Consider the following 16136-nt stretch of genomic DNA (forward strand, 5'->3'; position numbering starts at 1 on the left):
ACATTTCAGGACTAAAAAAAACTATACTACTACTACTACTACTAATACTACTACTAATAATAATAATAATAATAATAATAATAATAATTTTTATTTTTTTATTTTTTAATATTTAATTTTTTTTTTTTTTTTAATTGTTAAATTTTTTATTGTAATTTTTAATTTTTTTTATTTCTTAAATTAAAAAAAAATGTAATTATTTATTTATTATTATTTTTATATTTTATTTTTTATTTATATTATTTATATTATTTTTATATATTTATTTATTTATTTATTCATTTATTTATTTTTATTTATTTATATTTTTATATTTTTTTAATTAATCTATATCCCTTCCACACGACGCACAACAACACAAAGTGACAAAAGAAAACAAAAACAAAAAAAAGCACTGCTTGTGAGAGCACTTCACGACAGTTGCCTACTCGGGCGCCATCTTGTGCTTCCTTTTAGAAGTCCAAAATGGCAGCACTTCGCTGCGCCAGGGTGTGAAAATAATAATAATAATAATAATAATAATAATAATAATAATACATTTTATTTCCAAGTGCCTTGAAATGACATTTTGCCCTGAAAAAAAGTCATAAAGTAAATAAGATTATCTATTGTCAAATTATGAACAATTAAAAAAAAAACTTTATTTAAATATGTATTTTCAGATGTGGTGTGAGTTTTCAAATTCAAAATTTTAACAAACATTCATCATTTTCTGCCAATATTATGTCATTGTCTAGTGTCCGTCCTGAAAAGACTGGGAGTGTAATTTAATATTCGTCCGTGTGGCAACACGTCATCGATTGCTTCGTTCCTACGAGATGGTTAGTGGTGTGCCGCAAAAAAATTCAGTGACTTGGTTCAAAAAAGGTTGAAAAACTGCCCTACAAGGTGAAGCTTGATTTGGTTGTCATGATCAAGTATCGCCCCCTAGTGGTCAAACACAGTAATGAATTGACACGATTCATTGAAATAATTGTTTGAAGCTGCTGATTCCTTTTGTTTGTTTTTGAATGAACAAAACGTAGTTTTTTGAAAACACATTGAAAAGAAGTCCTTTTTAGGAGAAAAAAAATGTACGTCAATGGAAGAAATTTCACTCGTTCCTTTTTTTTCCCCCCTGCGTGTGGGTTCTCGTCTCTCTAAAAACAAACAATATGTTCCGAAAAAGATTAACCAACCTTGCTCCATTGAATTCAATCAATCCCAATTTACCTTCATCTTGTTTAACTATCGTGCAAATTGAGCATGTGATTCTTCCTCACTATTTATACCCTCTTTGTTGACAGAAGTCGGGATCAAGCGCTGATGGCTTGATCCCGCCCCACCTCGTCTCATTGATAGCCGTATGGTGACATCACGAACTCCACCGGACAGTTGCGGATGGAAAGACGACATCACTGTGACGGGATGTTTACTTTGCGGAGGAAAAAAAAAAGGTCAAACTGCTGGTCGGAGAACATGACGACTGGAACAAAGCAAGCATTTGGAGGCAAGACAACACCTCACACACATACACCAAAAAAATAAACCATATGGACACGCTATGTGTCGCACGCTGCATGAGCGTATGGCCATTTTGACACAAAATGGCGTTACTTTTAGTGGAAGATCTTCTCTATGGAAAACATTTGAAAATACACCATTCATTGAGGGTCGATGAAAAGGTTTCTTTAGCCGTCATCTGTAGTTGTTTGAAGACTTCAGACTTTTCGCTCCTCATTCGAAAAGCTTCGTCAGTGAACTAAAGTTGTGCTGGTAGCTCTGGCCCTATATATATCCCTAATAGACAGGTGTGGCGATTGCTCTAAGGTTGGGGTGGCAGGAGACTACTCCCTGAAGTTAAACTGATACTTATTTTGTTCTGTCTCATTACCTCTAATGTTCTATGCCTGGCTCTGATTGCCCCATTAGCTCTGGTATCCCATCATCGGCATGACTAAACTTACGTGGTAACAGCCTAAGAAGTCTAATGGGCCAGGTTTTTTTTTCCCGGGAAGAGACGTTACTTGAACGCTGGCGCATATGGCTGCCGCTACTCACCCGCAGAAAAAATATCCCGTGACTATAAAGTGTCCTTAAGAGTTTTGAAAGGTGCTTATAAATGAAGTGTATTATTATTACTGTATCTATTAGCTATCTAGCTAGCCTTCTATCTATTTAGGTGACTTCCGGGTTGAGTGAACGCTGGCGCGTATGGCTGCCGCTACTCACCCACAGAAAAAATGTCCTGTGACTATAAAGTGTCCTTGAGAGTTTTGAAAGGTGCTTATAAATGAAGTGTATTATTATTATTACTGTATCTATTAGCTATCTAGCTAGCCTTCTATCTATTTAGGTGACTTCCGGGTTGAGTGAACGCTGGCGCGTATGGCTGCCGCTGCTCACCGGCAGAAAAAAAATATCCTGTGACTGTACAGTGTCCTTGAGAGTTTTGAAAGGCGCTTATAAATGAAGTGTATATTTATTATTACTGTATCTATTATCTATCTACCTATATTTCTATCTATTTGAGTGACTTCCGGGTTGAGTGAACGCTGGCGCGTATGGCTGCCGCTGCCCACCCGTGACTGTAAAGTGTCCTTGAGAGTTTTGAAAGGCGCTTATAAATGAAATGTATTATTATTTCGGCATTTATTTGGCTTTCGCGGGCCGAATAAAATGACGTGGCGGGCCAGATTTGGCCCCCGGGCCTTAACTTTGACACCTATGTCCTAACGTCTCATAAACACAAATAATAAGGCAACAAAGTGTGTTTAATATGTTTTACATTGAAATGCAAAAAAAAAAAAAAAGTTACATTTTCTTACAACACTGATGCGGTGCGAACGCTGCAAAACACAAAATGGCAGAATACAAAAAAAAAGTATTAATTCAAAAATAAGTACAACAGCCATCCAAAACCTAACAGAGCCCTTTAGGACGCGTGATTTATAACATTGAAATGTATAAGACCATAATGTGTGATACCGTAATCCCATATACAGTACAGCGTGTCTATGCCACTTTGTGCACCCTGTACAATAGAAATCCAAAAAAACATCAAGTTCCTTGTTCATTTTTTAAAAATAATGCACTGCTTCAAGTAAGACCAAAAAAAATGATTAAAAATCAAATTTCGAGCTGGTTATTGACATTCCTAAGGCTAAAAAAACAAAAACAACAATAACTATGTTTACATGCACATTCTCTCCAGCTTATGTCAACGCGGATCAACGGAATGATGTTTTATTTTTTATGTATTTTTTTAGTATGTCATTAAACTTCATTAGCTTTAGCATTTAGCATGCTCTGGTTTCAAACACTTTTGAGTCCTTCACAAAGCGCACATGTAAACATAGCAAAACATTGCTCCCCTCCCCTCCGGATTCTGAAATGACGACTTCTTAAAGGCAACATTTTAGTTTCAACTTACCGGTAAATGTATTAATAATAATAATAATAATAATATGGCGGTTTTAAATGCGTCCACGTCCTACAAATTCTCCAAACTACTTCTGGGTTCTCCGTTCTCTCGTCATCGCATTGCTCCCATTTCTAACCGACTGTAGTTGAAAAAGAAAAGAAAAACAAAAACAAAGGCACGTGTCTGGTTGCTGCTACGGATGTTGACTTGGTGAATGGATCATTAGATTTTTTTTTCCACCCAGAAATATCATAATAATAATAACAATACATTTCATTTAGTTGGAACAGTATTGTTATCTTGGTTGTGATTTCTTAACCATTGGGAAGAAAGAAAATAAACACATAACATCAGAGGAAAAAAAAAGAATCCCACTTTTAAAGTTGGTTGTGAAAGTTTCATGCAATTTACTGACTGCATTTTGAGGCATATTTTTCATGGAAATTTCATTTCAGCTCCAAATTATCTATGTTGACTTATCCTATGACTTGTAGTAGCATAATTTGTTGTGAAACGTTTGGCCAATGGCGTAAACACTAAAAGGAGCAACAAAGTAAACGGGGCTGGAACGAATTATTCACATTTCCATTCATTTCGATGGGGGACGATGATTTGCAACATGAACAAATTAAAACGGTCAATACGTCTGTGTAAGCTCTCAGTCGTACAGGAGTGGTCCATCGATGAAAAGGTTTCTTCAGCCGTCATCTGTACTTCTTTGATGGTGTCGGGCGTTTCACTTCTTATCCAAGATGCTTCGTCAGCGAACTACAGTCTTGCTGGTAGTTTCGGTCCTATATATATATATATATATATATATATATATATATATCCCTACTGTCCAGACGTGTCGGTGCCGGACTCTGCTATGATTGGTCATTTGTTAAGATCGGTCAAATGTTAAGATTGGTCATTTGACGACAATGAGGTTAAAGTCTTAGCGAAAGAAAATAGATGGTGTGAAAGGGGAGTAAAAGAAGCTATTTTCATAAAACGGCAAACTCCTTCACTAAACCGCCATGGTGGGGTGAGGTTCAATTTGGATCGTTGGTACAACAGACCTCTTAGGCAACATAGGCATAGCGATGCTGATGAGGTGATACCGGAGCAAATGGGGCAATCAGGACAGTCGTAGACCTCGTACTAAGGCAGGACAATAGAAGCGATCAGTCAGGACAATAGAAGCGATCAGTGGAGCCGCAGGGAGTAGTCCTCTGCTACCCCCAACCTGAGAGCAGGGACTAATCATAGCAGAGTCTGGCACCGCCACGTCTGGACAGTAGGGATATATATATATAGGGCCGAAACTACCAGCAAGACCTTAGTTTGCTGACGAAGCATCTTGGATAAGAAGCGAAACGTCCGACACCTTCAAAGAAGTACAGATGTCGGCTGAAGAAACCTTTTCATGGATAAAACGGTCAACTTTTCATTTGAACTCTGGAATTTTGGAACTGTTGCACCTCACGGGTTCCCATTGGCCAAGACTTTTGAAGCAAATTCGGAGTCAAACCCAGATTCCCGAGCCGCCGTCCGTCTCAAGCGCTGACGAACACCAAACGGGCCGAGTAGATGAGGTCGGCCAGATAGAGCACCAAGTTGACGGCGGTGAGCACGGCCACCGCCATCAGCTTGTCCCACGTGCACAGCCCCGGCGTGGAACCGCAACCGGATGGACGGTGCTTGTTGCCGCCGTGCTTGGGGTCAAAGTTGAAGATGGGCCAGATGATGGTAGCCGACAGGTAGAGCACCACGGCCAACAGGGCGTAGCCGGACAGGAAGCGGGCGAAGGGGAACGGTAGGCAACCGGTGCACTCGCCCACGCAGAGGAGGATGATGGCGGCGGACAAAATGAAGCAGATGCAGTAGACGGACATGCAGTACTTGAGCGCGTCGTGACGGTCGTACAGAACCGGGTCGCTGATGAACACGAAGATGATGCAAGCCACGAAGGTCTCGCAGACCTTCAGCAGACCCGGGGCGGTGGCCATGTAGCCCGCCACCTCGCCCGGTCTGGCTTTGCTGATGCTCACCTCGCTCATGTAGGCGATGGTGGCCAGGCAGGAGAAGACGGTGGACACGATGCGGTAGTCGCGCACCTCGCTGGGCCCCATGGAGCCTTTCAGGTAGTACAAGGGGAAGATGATGGACGCCGAAAGGCATAGCAGAGCGGCGTAGCAGGCGAACGTGATGGGGAAGTTCTTCCAGGAGACGGGCGCTCGGGTCTGCAGGCCAAACAGCTCCACTAGGAGCACCAGCAGGGTGCCGGCGAAGCTGAAGGCCCAGCAGAAGATGCACCAGTCGCCTGTGCCGTGGTACAGGCGACCGCCGTGGACCGCCACTGAGAAGGCCACGCAGGCGAAGATCAGCGCCGCCAGACGGGTCCACAAGAGGGGGGTGGAATGCAGGACGATGGCCATGTCGATGCTTGGTTGCTTCGTTCAGGGGGTGGTCAGCAGATGCTCGGGTAGACTAATCTGGACGAAGAACCAAAGAGGGTTTCAACGGAAAATATCACCACCGCTAGGGAAAAATAGCAAAACTCTCCACGCAACTCTCGAAAAATGTTAAACGTTAAAGGACAACCGACGCCATTTTTTTTTTGTTTTTTTTGTTTCCTAACTGTTTTTTTTGTTTCCTAACTGACATCAGAAAAAACATCTTATAGCATCTAAAATACGCAGGCTGATATTTTTAGTCAAATGCAAAACACCAATAAAAATGACTTAAATTGTCCCAAAACTACTTTAAAATGACCTCAGAGATGGCGAGTTCAGAAGGTCCCGCCCCCTTTTGTTCGTGACGTCACACCATGACATCTTGCCTTGCTCTAGAATCAAAACAATGGCTTCGGATTCGGAGAAGATGCTTTCTTGTTACTCATCCAGATTCAAATAGTTCTGAAGAGGAAAGCATAAATGTTTGCAATCGATTAAAGAAGTCCTTCGGTATCAATTCGAGCCGTCAGGACTCCAATGTAGCGTCCCAGAAAATGCACAAGATGGCGCCCAAGCTCCGTTGGAAATGGGCTGATTTGTCTGCTGGGAATTTGTGTCAACTAGTATCAAATAGTAGTCTTGGTGCAACACACAACGATTCACCATTGCGTTATTTATTTGTTTTCCTTCTAATTTCGCCATCAACGCGATGTTTTCAGACCAAACAAAGTACCCAAAATGCATTGTGTGTCACTTTCTCGGTCAGGGGCGTTCCTTCAGTGACGTAGGGTGAGGACTCGTCACCAACTCGAAAACAAGACTTCCTGAATATTCAGCACGAGTCTTAAAATCCACTGTGAGACTAATAAAGGCATATCCAATCCAATCCAATCCAATCCAAAATGTAAAATATAGCTATATGCGGTGGAATCTTTGTAAAATGCACTCAGTAGAAGTCATTTGAAGTGATTTTACACATAATGGACACAACTTGACCAGCGGCGTCGGTTGTCCTTTAATGGTAGTAAAGATGAAATAACGCATCTCGGCCACATGAGGGCGACAACGTGCAAGCCCGATATAAACCCCCTCCACAAGACACATACACAAGGGTGTTATTGTATCTCCAGTACAAATAATGACTCCTCTGTGGCGGCCGCATTTACATCTGCTTGAATAATCTGCTGAGAACTGACTTTCCCTTCCCTCTCTAATTTCCCACTTTGACTTTTACAGCTGTAGTCTGCAAGTCATTGGACTTGGCCTGTCCCACTTCAACATTCCATCCATGTTGGGAGTCTGAGTGAGGCGTGGCTGACCCCTGTGATTCGTGAGGGCCGATTTTCTTTTTTTTGGAACCCCCACTCTGCTTGCCTGATGCTTTCAATTCACTGGTTAGATTTATCGACAGGAACACTGGAAAGTCGGGAATGGGGGAGGGGGGGGTGGTTTTTTGATTTTTGAGGCTTTGAAGTTTCCACCTTCACTCAACGCCAGCGCCCAACTGGCGCCCCACGAGACATAACACGCCTGTTTGTAACGGGTTGAGAAAAGAGGCATGCGACTAATGGAAGCCAGTCGTAACATACAGCGTACAGTACAGTCAACACGTTTACTGTACAGGGCAGCTGGTGGATATCTCAGGTTCCCCCGCTTGGCGTGCCGTAAACAAAATGGAATTTCTTCCATTTGGATGTCAAAAAGATAGATGTGAAAGGCAGTTGGCGGGGTGGGGAGGGGGGCGCCATACCTGTCAAGCGGCCGTATTTTGCCGTCTTCCGTATGATTTTTGCATACAAGAAAGTTTATACGGAAAACGCAAACATTCTTAAATATCATTTTGAGATATTTTCGATTGCGTTTATGTCATTAAATATTAGCAGCCGTGTTAATGATAAACAAATCTCGCTACTCGTAAAAAGCAAAGTCGACCATCGAGAAAACAAGTCCGTGCGAAACGTAGCGAGACGAAACAAAAAGTTCCGAGAAGAAAAGTTCCGGTCAAGTGGAATTTTATTTTGAAATCAGTTCAATGAAACATTTTACCGTGTTATTTTCCTCGCTGTAATATCATTCATATTTTTTTTAAATATTATACATCGTAAGAACACAAATTCAAATTCTCTTTTTTTGTTGCTGTGGACAAATTCAATTTGTCCACAGCAACAAAAAAAAAGCCACAATGCTCTACAACAAAGAACATACTTATCCTGTGACTGTAAAGTGACCTTGAGAGTTTTGAAAGGCGCTTAGAAATGAAATGTATCATTATCATTATTAGCTATCCATTAGCTAGATAGCTAGCTTTCTATCCATTTGAGTTACTTCCAGGTTGAGTGAACGCTAGCGCGTGTGGCTGCCGCTGCTCACCCACAGAAAAAGGTATCCTGTGACTGTAAAGTGGCCTTGAGAGTTTTGAAAGGCGCTTAGAAATGAAATGGATTATTATTATTATTATTTATTATCATTATTATTACAACAAAGAACATACTTCATTATTGCTAGAAATATGTTGTAACTTGTTAAGTATTCATGTTTACATGTTTAATTTTATTCATAAAATTGCGCAATGAAATACTACACACACGTTTGTTTTTTTTCTCAGTAAGTAAGGAAAAATTAAGCCGTTAGTAAGGTCACAGTGTCTCGCAGGTTGACAGGTATGGGACACCCTGAACTAGTTGCCAGCCAATCGCAGGGGTAAACAGAGACAAACAACCATTCACGCTTACAATCCCACCTAGAGAGAATGTAAAGTGTTCCATTAGCCTGCCATGAGTGTTTTTGGAATGTGGGAGGAAACCCATGCAGGCATTGGGGGGGGGGCAAACACCCCACACAGGAAGGCGGTAACCGGAATCAAACCCTGCACCTCTGCACTGTGAGGCGAACGTGCTAACCCACAGGTGTCAAAGTCTTTTTTTTGTCGCGAACCACATTGTAGTTCCGGTTTCCTCTTGAGGGCCGTGATGAATTTGGGGAAGCCATTAGAATGTTTTATCTGCTCCACATATTACATGTAGAACGTACAAAAAAAATAATATGAATAACTATTTTGCAAATCTGAATTCAAGATTAACTCAGTCGCTGCCATTCAGGAATTTTATTCGGGAATTGTGACATGGAGCGGCATTCCCGAATTTGTTCTTTTTTTGCGATTGGTGGCGATAAAGCGCTGGTCAGACCTCTGACAATGTTTTTCCCTTCCAATAGGGGGCAGCATTTGCTGTTTGTCCATGTTAGCACTTTGTTACAGCTTAAGTTGTTGTTAAAGCAGTATATAAATAAATATGTATGTATTGTATTTTGTACAGCCGCCCCCATTTCAGGCTCAGATAACTCCAGACCTATATAACTATATTTTTTTCTGATGAAAGAAGAAAGTGTAAGGTTTCTTACGCTGAATTGAACGTTTATGTCATCCTTAAACTTAATATTCTGTGGGTCCTGGAATTCAAGTGACAGTGACAAAAACCCTGGCACTGGAGTGGACACACTTTTGCACATCATCTGGCAGTGAATGAGTTAATGAAAACTACTTTTCAAATCTGAAGTCAAGTATAATGACTGTTATTGTGGTTTACATACGACAATTTGATATTTTAATTCAGACTTTAGCAAGCAACTTGGCACTTAACATGCTTGATTTGCTTTCGCGGGCCGAAGAAAATGATGTGACGGGCCAGATTTGGCCCCCGCGCCTTGACTTTGACACCCTGTCCTAACCAGTCGAACACCGCGGCGCCTACGCTGGGAGTAAAAAGCCCATAAATGCAGAAGCCTGCCACGCCCGAACTGTTTGGAAGATCCTCCTCTTCCCGCTACCCCTCCCAACAATGTCATAAATAAGACAGCGGCCAGCTGCAAGCTCGCCGTTAAGATTTATAGTCAACGCGATCCACTTACAAAAATTTTATTTGTCCTAAGCGATGTCATCCTTTCCAAGACCGTCTGATGTATTTATTGCGGAGTCGTCATGTTTATGTTACCATAGGAGACGCACGTTCGAATGCTTTTAACGGGGCATGTCATCCTTTTTTTCTTTGATGTTTCAGTATTTCCACGCCATTTTCTGGGATTTTCACGATTATTCGTCCCGGATGACATGGAATGGATTTTTTTTAACATGCTAAGCAGGCTACACTGGGCATTACAGTGATACCTTGGCTTACGAACTTAATTGGTTCCCAGACAGAGTGTGTAAGGCGAAAAGTGTGTATCCCAAAAATTTATTTCCCATCGGAAACCATTAAAATGAGAATAATCCGTTCCAGGTCCCCATAAAACATAATTTTCTACTTTCAAATTTTCTAAGCCTTAAAACTACACAAAATATACCTTATTTTTTGTATAATAAATTTTGTATGGTATTATAATGACAAAAAATAAACTATAAAGTCGGTTTATTTACCTTTGTGATGGTCGTTGATGGCGTAATGGAATGGAGTGGCCGGTTTCATCAGCATTAAATACTTGATGAGGAACGTAACCTTTTTCTTTCAACATCTTGAGGAATGATCCCTTGTGGGTGCTTTCTCTGTGATAATTTTATCTAGTTCCTCATCAATTGTGTTCTGTTTAGCTGGGTTGATAGCTTTTTGCATCAAGTGTACAGATGGCTTGTGCGGGTTGTTTGTGGAGCCTGATCGATGGGATATTTTAACCTTGCAGTCTACACTATGCCTTTGAATTATCAAAGTTGAAACTCTCGCTGTCGTTTGCCTGTCTATTTAATGTCTCAACTACCTCCCCTCACTGCTGCATTCTTGACCAATCACGTGGCTTTAACCGAAGACTGGGGACAGGGAAGAGAGGACAAAAACAGTCGGCTGCCATTTTGCTGTTAGAAGAACGGGCTCGTTCGCGAACGACACATCACTCATTGAGGCAGCTCCGTGTGTATCCCGAAAAATTGTTTGTATGCCAAGGTAAAATTTTCATAAATTTAACATTCATAAACCGAAAAGTTCGTAAGCCAAGGGGTTCGTAAACCGAGGTATCACTGTATTCTATCGGTCCTGGAATTTGAGTGACAATGACAAAAACCCTACCATTGGAATTGACACATTTTTTTGAACATAGTCTGGTCGTAAATGAGTTAAAGAGGACTTAAAAAAAAAGAGAGTTGAATGTAGAATGTAAGCTACCGCATATCCTCCTCCCTTCCCAAGCCCGCAAACATCCATCACTTGGGTTTGGATTGATGCCTCTTTAGCCTTCATACCCCCAAGAGATGCTCCGAAACAGACGCAATTGGCCTTGTTTACATTAGACGCCATTAACGACAGAAGACGTATGAAGGCAAAAGGAACTGAAGAAAGGAGGGTGGGGTTGGGCAGATGGTCAGGATTGGAAAAAAAGGGAAGAACCCGGGGAAGCCCTAAGCTTAGGCCACATCAACGCCCCCCCCCCCCCCATATATATATATATATATATATATATATATATATATATATATATATATATATATATATATATATACAGTAAAGTCTCGTTATATCGATATTCAAGGGAGTCCGAAAAAATATCGATATAACCGGGACTATCGATATATCCAACCCTGTTTGCATGTAATTTTCTCAGTGCGTGCATAGAAATAGTATCGATATAATCGGGACTATCGATATATCCGATATCGATATAACGAGACTTTACTGTATATATATATATATATATATATATATATATATATATATATATATATATATATATATATATATATATATATATATATATATATATATATATATATATGCTAAGGCCAGTGATGGAGTGGAATAGCAGAGCAGTGAGTCACTGTGGGGCCCCCTTTCACCGCCCACATTATTCCATGTGTAAAAAAAAAAAAAAAAAATACAAAAATAAATTCCAACTTACTGATGTGTTCCAGATGGCGGTCTGGCTCACCAACGTTTTTTTTTCTTCCCTCACTTTCTCCAATTTCTTTCCCATCACTCAGTGGTTGTCCCTCCCCTCCGTTTTTACCATCCCATACAGTTTAAAGGACAACCGACGCATGACAAGTTGTGTCCATAATTTGTAAGATCACTTCAAATGACTTCTACTGAGCGTATTTTACAAAGATTCCACCGCATATAGCTATATTTTACGTTTTAAGACTCGCACTGAATATTCAGGAAGTCGTGTTTTTGAGTTGGTGACGATGCCTGACGTGACGTCACTGAAGGAACGCCCCTGACCGAGAAAGTGACACACAATGCATTTTGGGTACTTTGTTTGGTCTGAAAACTTCGTGTTGATGGCGAAATTAGAAGGAAAACATAAATAACGTGATGGTGAATCATTATGTGTTGCACCAAGACTACTATTTGATACTAGTTGACACAAATTCCCAGCAGACAAATCACCCCATTTCCAATGGAGTTTGGGCGCTATCTTGTGCATTTTTCTGGGACGCTACATTGGAGTCCTGACGGCTCGAATTGATACGGAAGGACTTCTTTCATCGATTGCAAACATGTATGCTTTCTTCTTCAGAACTACTTGAATCATATTCATAACCGAATGAGTAACAAGAAAGCATCTTCCTCGAATCTGAAGCCATTGTTTTGATTCTAGAGCAAGGAAAGAAGTCCCGGTGTGACGTCACGAACAAGGGGGCGGGACCTTCTGAAACTCATCATTTCCGGGGTCATTTTGAAGTAGTTTTGGGACACTTTAAGTCATTTTTATTGGTGTTTTGCATTTGACTAAAAATATCAGCCTGCGTGTTTTGGGTATTTTAGATGCTATAAAACGTTTTTCTGATGTCAGTTAGGAAACAAAAAAATTGTGTCGGTTGTCCTTTAAGGAGCAATTACACGTCATGTATGTAGAAGGGCTTCCAAATATCTTGTAGAATAGCAACATGGGGGGGGGGGCAGCTTTTCCACTGTACTGCATGGAAAACATAAGAGGAAAACACATACACACAGTTCGTGTGTGTGTGTGGGGGGGGGGTACAGGGTGGGGGCTTACTTTCCCAAAATGGAAAAGTTCTGAAAATAGTGCCTGCAAGTCTCGAGTTAGGGACATGCAAAACAGGACGTGACAACCTCCCACTCCCTGCCGCCACTCCTGACCAACAGTCGTCATGAGTTTAGTTGCCATGGTGACGTGCAGCTAACCTGATTTCATCTCTTAATTCGTTTACACGGCAACACCAAGTCGATCAAGTCGGAGCTGAATGAGCATTTCAGAGACGCGAAATCAATCCTACAGCGGGACAAAGTCCGCTTTGTTGTTTTTTTTTTTCCAGGAAAATTGATGGTGAGACATAAACAAAAACTTCTAAAAGTCTTTTTTAAGACAAATAAAAAGGCTTGTTTCGCTGTTGTATGCTAAAGTTTTGACTTCAGTTACGGTTTGGTTGAGGAATCGCTTTAGTGTTTTTGAGTTACGGACAACTTTAACCACGTATGTATCTCAAATCATCATTCACCATAGAAATGAATGGCAATGCAAATAATTCGTTCCAGAAACACTAAACATTGTGTAGTTTCTTCCATATTTTTCATGAAAATATAAAATAAAAAATAACATTCAATAGTACTGTACCATATAAAACCCAAAACCTTGACATTCGCAATTCATGTGACATGCAGACCTAGAAAGCTGTAACACAACTGTCACTAATGTTTGGTCCTTATTTGTGCATTATCCGAGGGATTTATTGACAAGTGGCAAAGACGTTAAATGGCACATGACCCCCCGACCCCCTCAACTGCGGAGGATGTATGAATGGATCTCGTATGCTGTGAAGTTTCCTGCTGCCATCTAACTGTGCGGTACTGAACCGCATTTGCATCCCATCCCACAAATTATTGCTCTTATCTCAAAACAAAAATTAGGCTTGACTTATACATCACATTTTTTATTTGAATTACTGTATTTTCTGCGCACCTAAAAATGTTCATTCAAAAGCTGACCATGTGCCTCATAATTCGGTGCGCCTTATGTATGGAAAAGGTTTTAAAATGTCATTCGTTGAAGGTGCCCCTTATAATGCGGTGCACCCTATGTATGGAAAATGTTTTTAAATATTTCATTCGTTGAAGGTGCCCCTTGTAATGCGGTGCACCCTATGTATGGAAAATGTTTTTTAAATATGTGACTAGTTGAAGGTGCGCCTTATAATGCGGTGCGCCTTATGTATGGAAAATGTGTTTTAAATATGTCATTAGTTGAAGGTGCCCCTTATAATGCGGTGCACCCTATGTATGGAAAATGTATTTTAAATATGTGATTAGTTGAAGGTGCGCCTTATAATGCGGTGCGCCCTATGTATGGAAAATATTTTTATACATGCCATTCATTGAAGGTGCGCCTTATATTCCAGAAAATACGGTCATTACCTCAGTATCAGAAAAATGCTTTTGCTTTTGACATTCAGAATAGTTTAGTTACATTTATAATCATTTCTACTTTTTTTATATATAGAAGGAAATTCAACCCCTAAAGCAAATGTTTTTCCAATTTAATCACAGTTATTTCATTAATTCTCCGTAACTATCATAACATGTTGAGGAGGGGGCGTGAGAGGAGAGGGTGAGTAAGAGGGGGAGGGAGGTGGTCAGGGTTAGGAAGGGAGCACTAAGGAGGTGAAGGTTTGTATGGAAAGGGGGTTTAGATTCATGCTGGTGGGCAAGTTTTGATTTAAGAGGACATTTTGGCTTTCTTTGGCTAGCGAAACCATCATGTTTTCTTTTTCAACTAAAAAGTAGTTTTAATAAATCCAGGTTTTTGTTAACTGTACTTCGGGAAGGAGGGGTATTGGACGTTCCATTCATTGAGACCAGCGTAGGGAAAGTGGGTGTGCCGCCTGCCGCGCCCTTCATCCACCGAACACACACGTATACACACACACACACACACACACACACACACACACACACACACACAAACCTCCGTGTATATTTTAGTGACAAAACCCAAGCGGAAATATGCATATGAGGCCATCTTTGTTTCTCTTTAAACATGACCGCACAAAAAGCAAATATAAAACACAATGGATCATATTTACTCTCTAATGATTCCAAGTGTATTTAAACTACAATCGCACATGTCAACAAGCATCAAAAAATATATTTTTCATATTTACCTCCAATAATACTACATGTTAAGTACGTTTTCTTAATGACAAAAAAAAACACAAAAAAAGTAGCAATTGTTTGCTTAACTTTCAGTATCTTAGACTAAATACGTTTTTTAAAAGGAGAAAAAGAACATTTTTTGTACAAGATGCAACAAGTTCTTTACCTCGTGTGCTCGGTTGCAGCGTCTCACGCAAACATCCAGCTGTGGAGAGTCTCTCTCACACACACAGAAGGGAGTGAAGAGTGAAGAGTGAAAGAAAGCTCGCTGAGCAGACTCCCACTTGACTTCCTTGCCAGTTTCCCTCCCCCCGCCCCCGACCTCCAAATTAGGCATCGAATGTCTTTGTACCGTTAGTCACATCTGTACATGCCACACCTCCAAATTTCAACCTACTCTTACTCCAAACTCGTCAACATGCTCCTCCCCTTTTCACCACGGAGACGGTGACACACATACAATGTGGTGCAAAAGTTCACCGTTTAGGGATGTTACTTTTTTTTTATTTAAATAAACCCCTCAAACTTATATTTCTTGTAAATCTATGCCGACAAAACACAGCCATGGGACACCTCATACACTCTATTCATTTTACTGGGCCATTTTAAGGAAAAAATGCAACAGATGTTACAGGAGTCGTCATCACTTAAATAGCCATTCCCCCCCATTCTTTTTAACTCATTCACTGCCCGACAGGCAAAAAATGTGTCCACTTCAATGCCAGGGTTTGTCATTTTCACTCAAATTCTAGGACCCGCAGATTATGGAGTTTTCGGATGACATAAACATTTAATACAGCATTAATAACCTTAAACTCTCTTCTTTTGTGAGTAAAAAAGAGTTAATTCCTAAATCATATGGGTCTGGAGTTATATACCAAACTGGCTACCGAGCTGGCTATCTATTAGCTATCTGGCTATCTATTAGCTCTACAGCTAGCTTTCTATTGGTTATCTACTAGCTAGCTAGCTAGCTTTCTATCGATTTGAGTTACTTCTGGGTTGAGTGAACGCTGGCGCATGTGGCTGCTACTGCTCACCCGCAGAAAAACTTATCCTGTGACTGAAAAGTGACCGTGACAGTTTTGAAAGGCGCTTATAAATGAAATGTATTATTATGATATACCTAGATGGCTATCTAGCTAGCTACCGAGCTGGCTATCTATTTGCTATCTATTAGCTATCTGGCTGGCTAGCTGGCTA

The 16136-nt window shown here is 40.6% G+C and overlaps 1 protein-coding gene and 1 long non-coding RNA gene across 3 annotated transcripts in view; one reads left to right on the forward strand and one right to left on the reverse strand.

Annotated features, from left to right (window-relative positions):
• The window catches only part of LOC148891179 (uncharacterized), a 28819-nt gene extending 17576 nt beyond the window's left edge, over positions 1-11243 (forward strand). The window contains exons 3-4 of one of the 2 annotated variants that reach the window (XR_016116443.1): positions 1287-1489; positions 7078-11243. This is a non-coding gene — a long non-coding RNA (uncharacterized LOC148891179). Of the gene's footprint in view, positions 1-1286; positions 2902-7077 lie in introns of those variants that run through there. The other variant, XR_016116442.1, reaches the window with a different exon arrangement.
• Positions 2736-15258, reverse strand: myadmb (myeloid associated differentiation marker b). Its single transcript, XM_089008347.1, has 2 exons — positions 15100-15258; positions 2736-5880 (listed from the first exon to the last, which is right to left on the reverse strand). The coding sequence occupies exon 2, from the start codon at positions 5821-5823 to the stop codon at positions 4942-4944; it is 882 nt and encodes a 293-aa protein (XP_088864473.1). The 5' UTR covers positions 5824-5880; positions 15100-15258; the 3' UTR covers positions 2736-4941.
• Positions 15259-16136: the final 878 nt, after the last annotated feature.

Source organism: Hippocampus bargibanti, linkage group LG11 (assembly GCF_051943395.1).
Source record: "Hippocampus bargibanti isolate YZ-2025 linkage group LG11, ASM5194339v1, whole genome shotgun sequence".
Lineage (NCBI taxonomy): Eukaryota > Metazoa > Chordata > Actinopteri > Syngnathiformes > Syngnathidae > Hippocampus > Hippocampus bargibanti.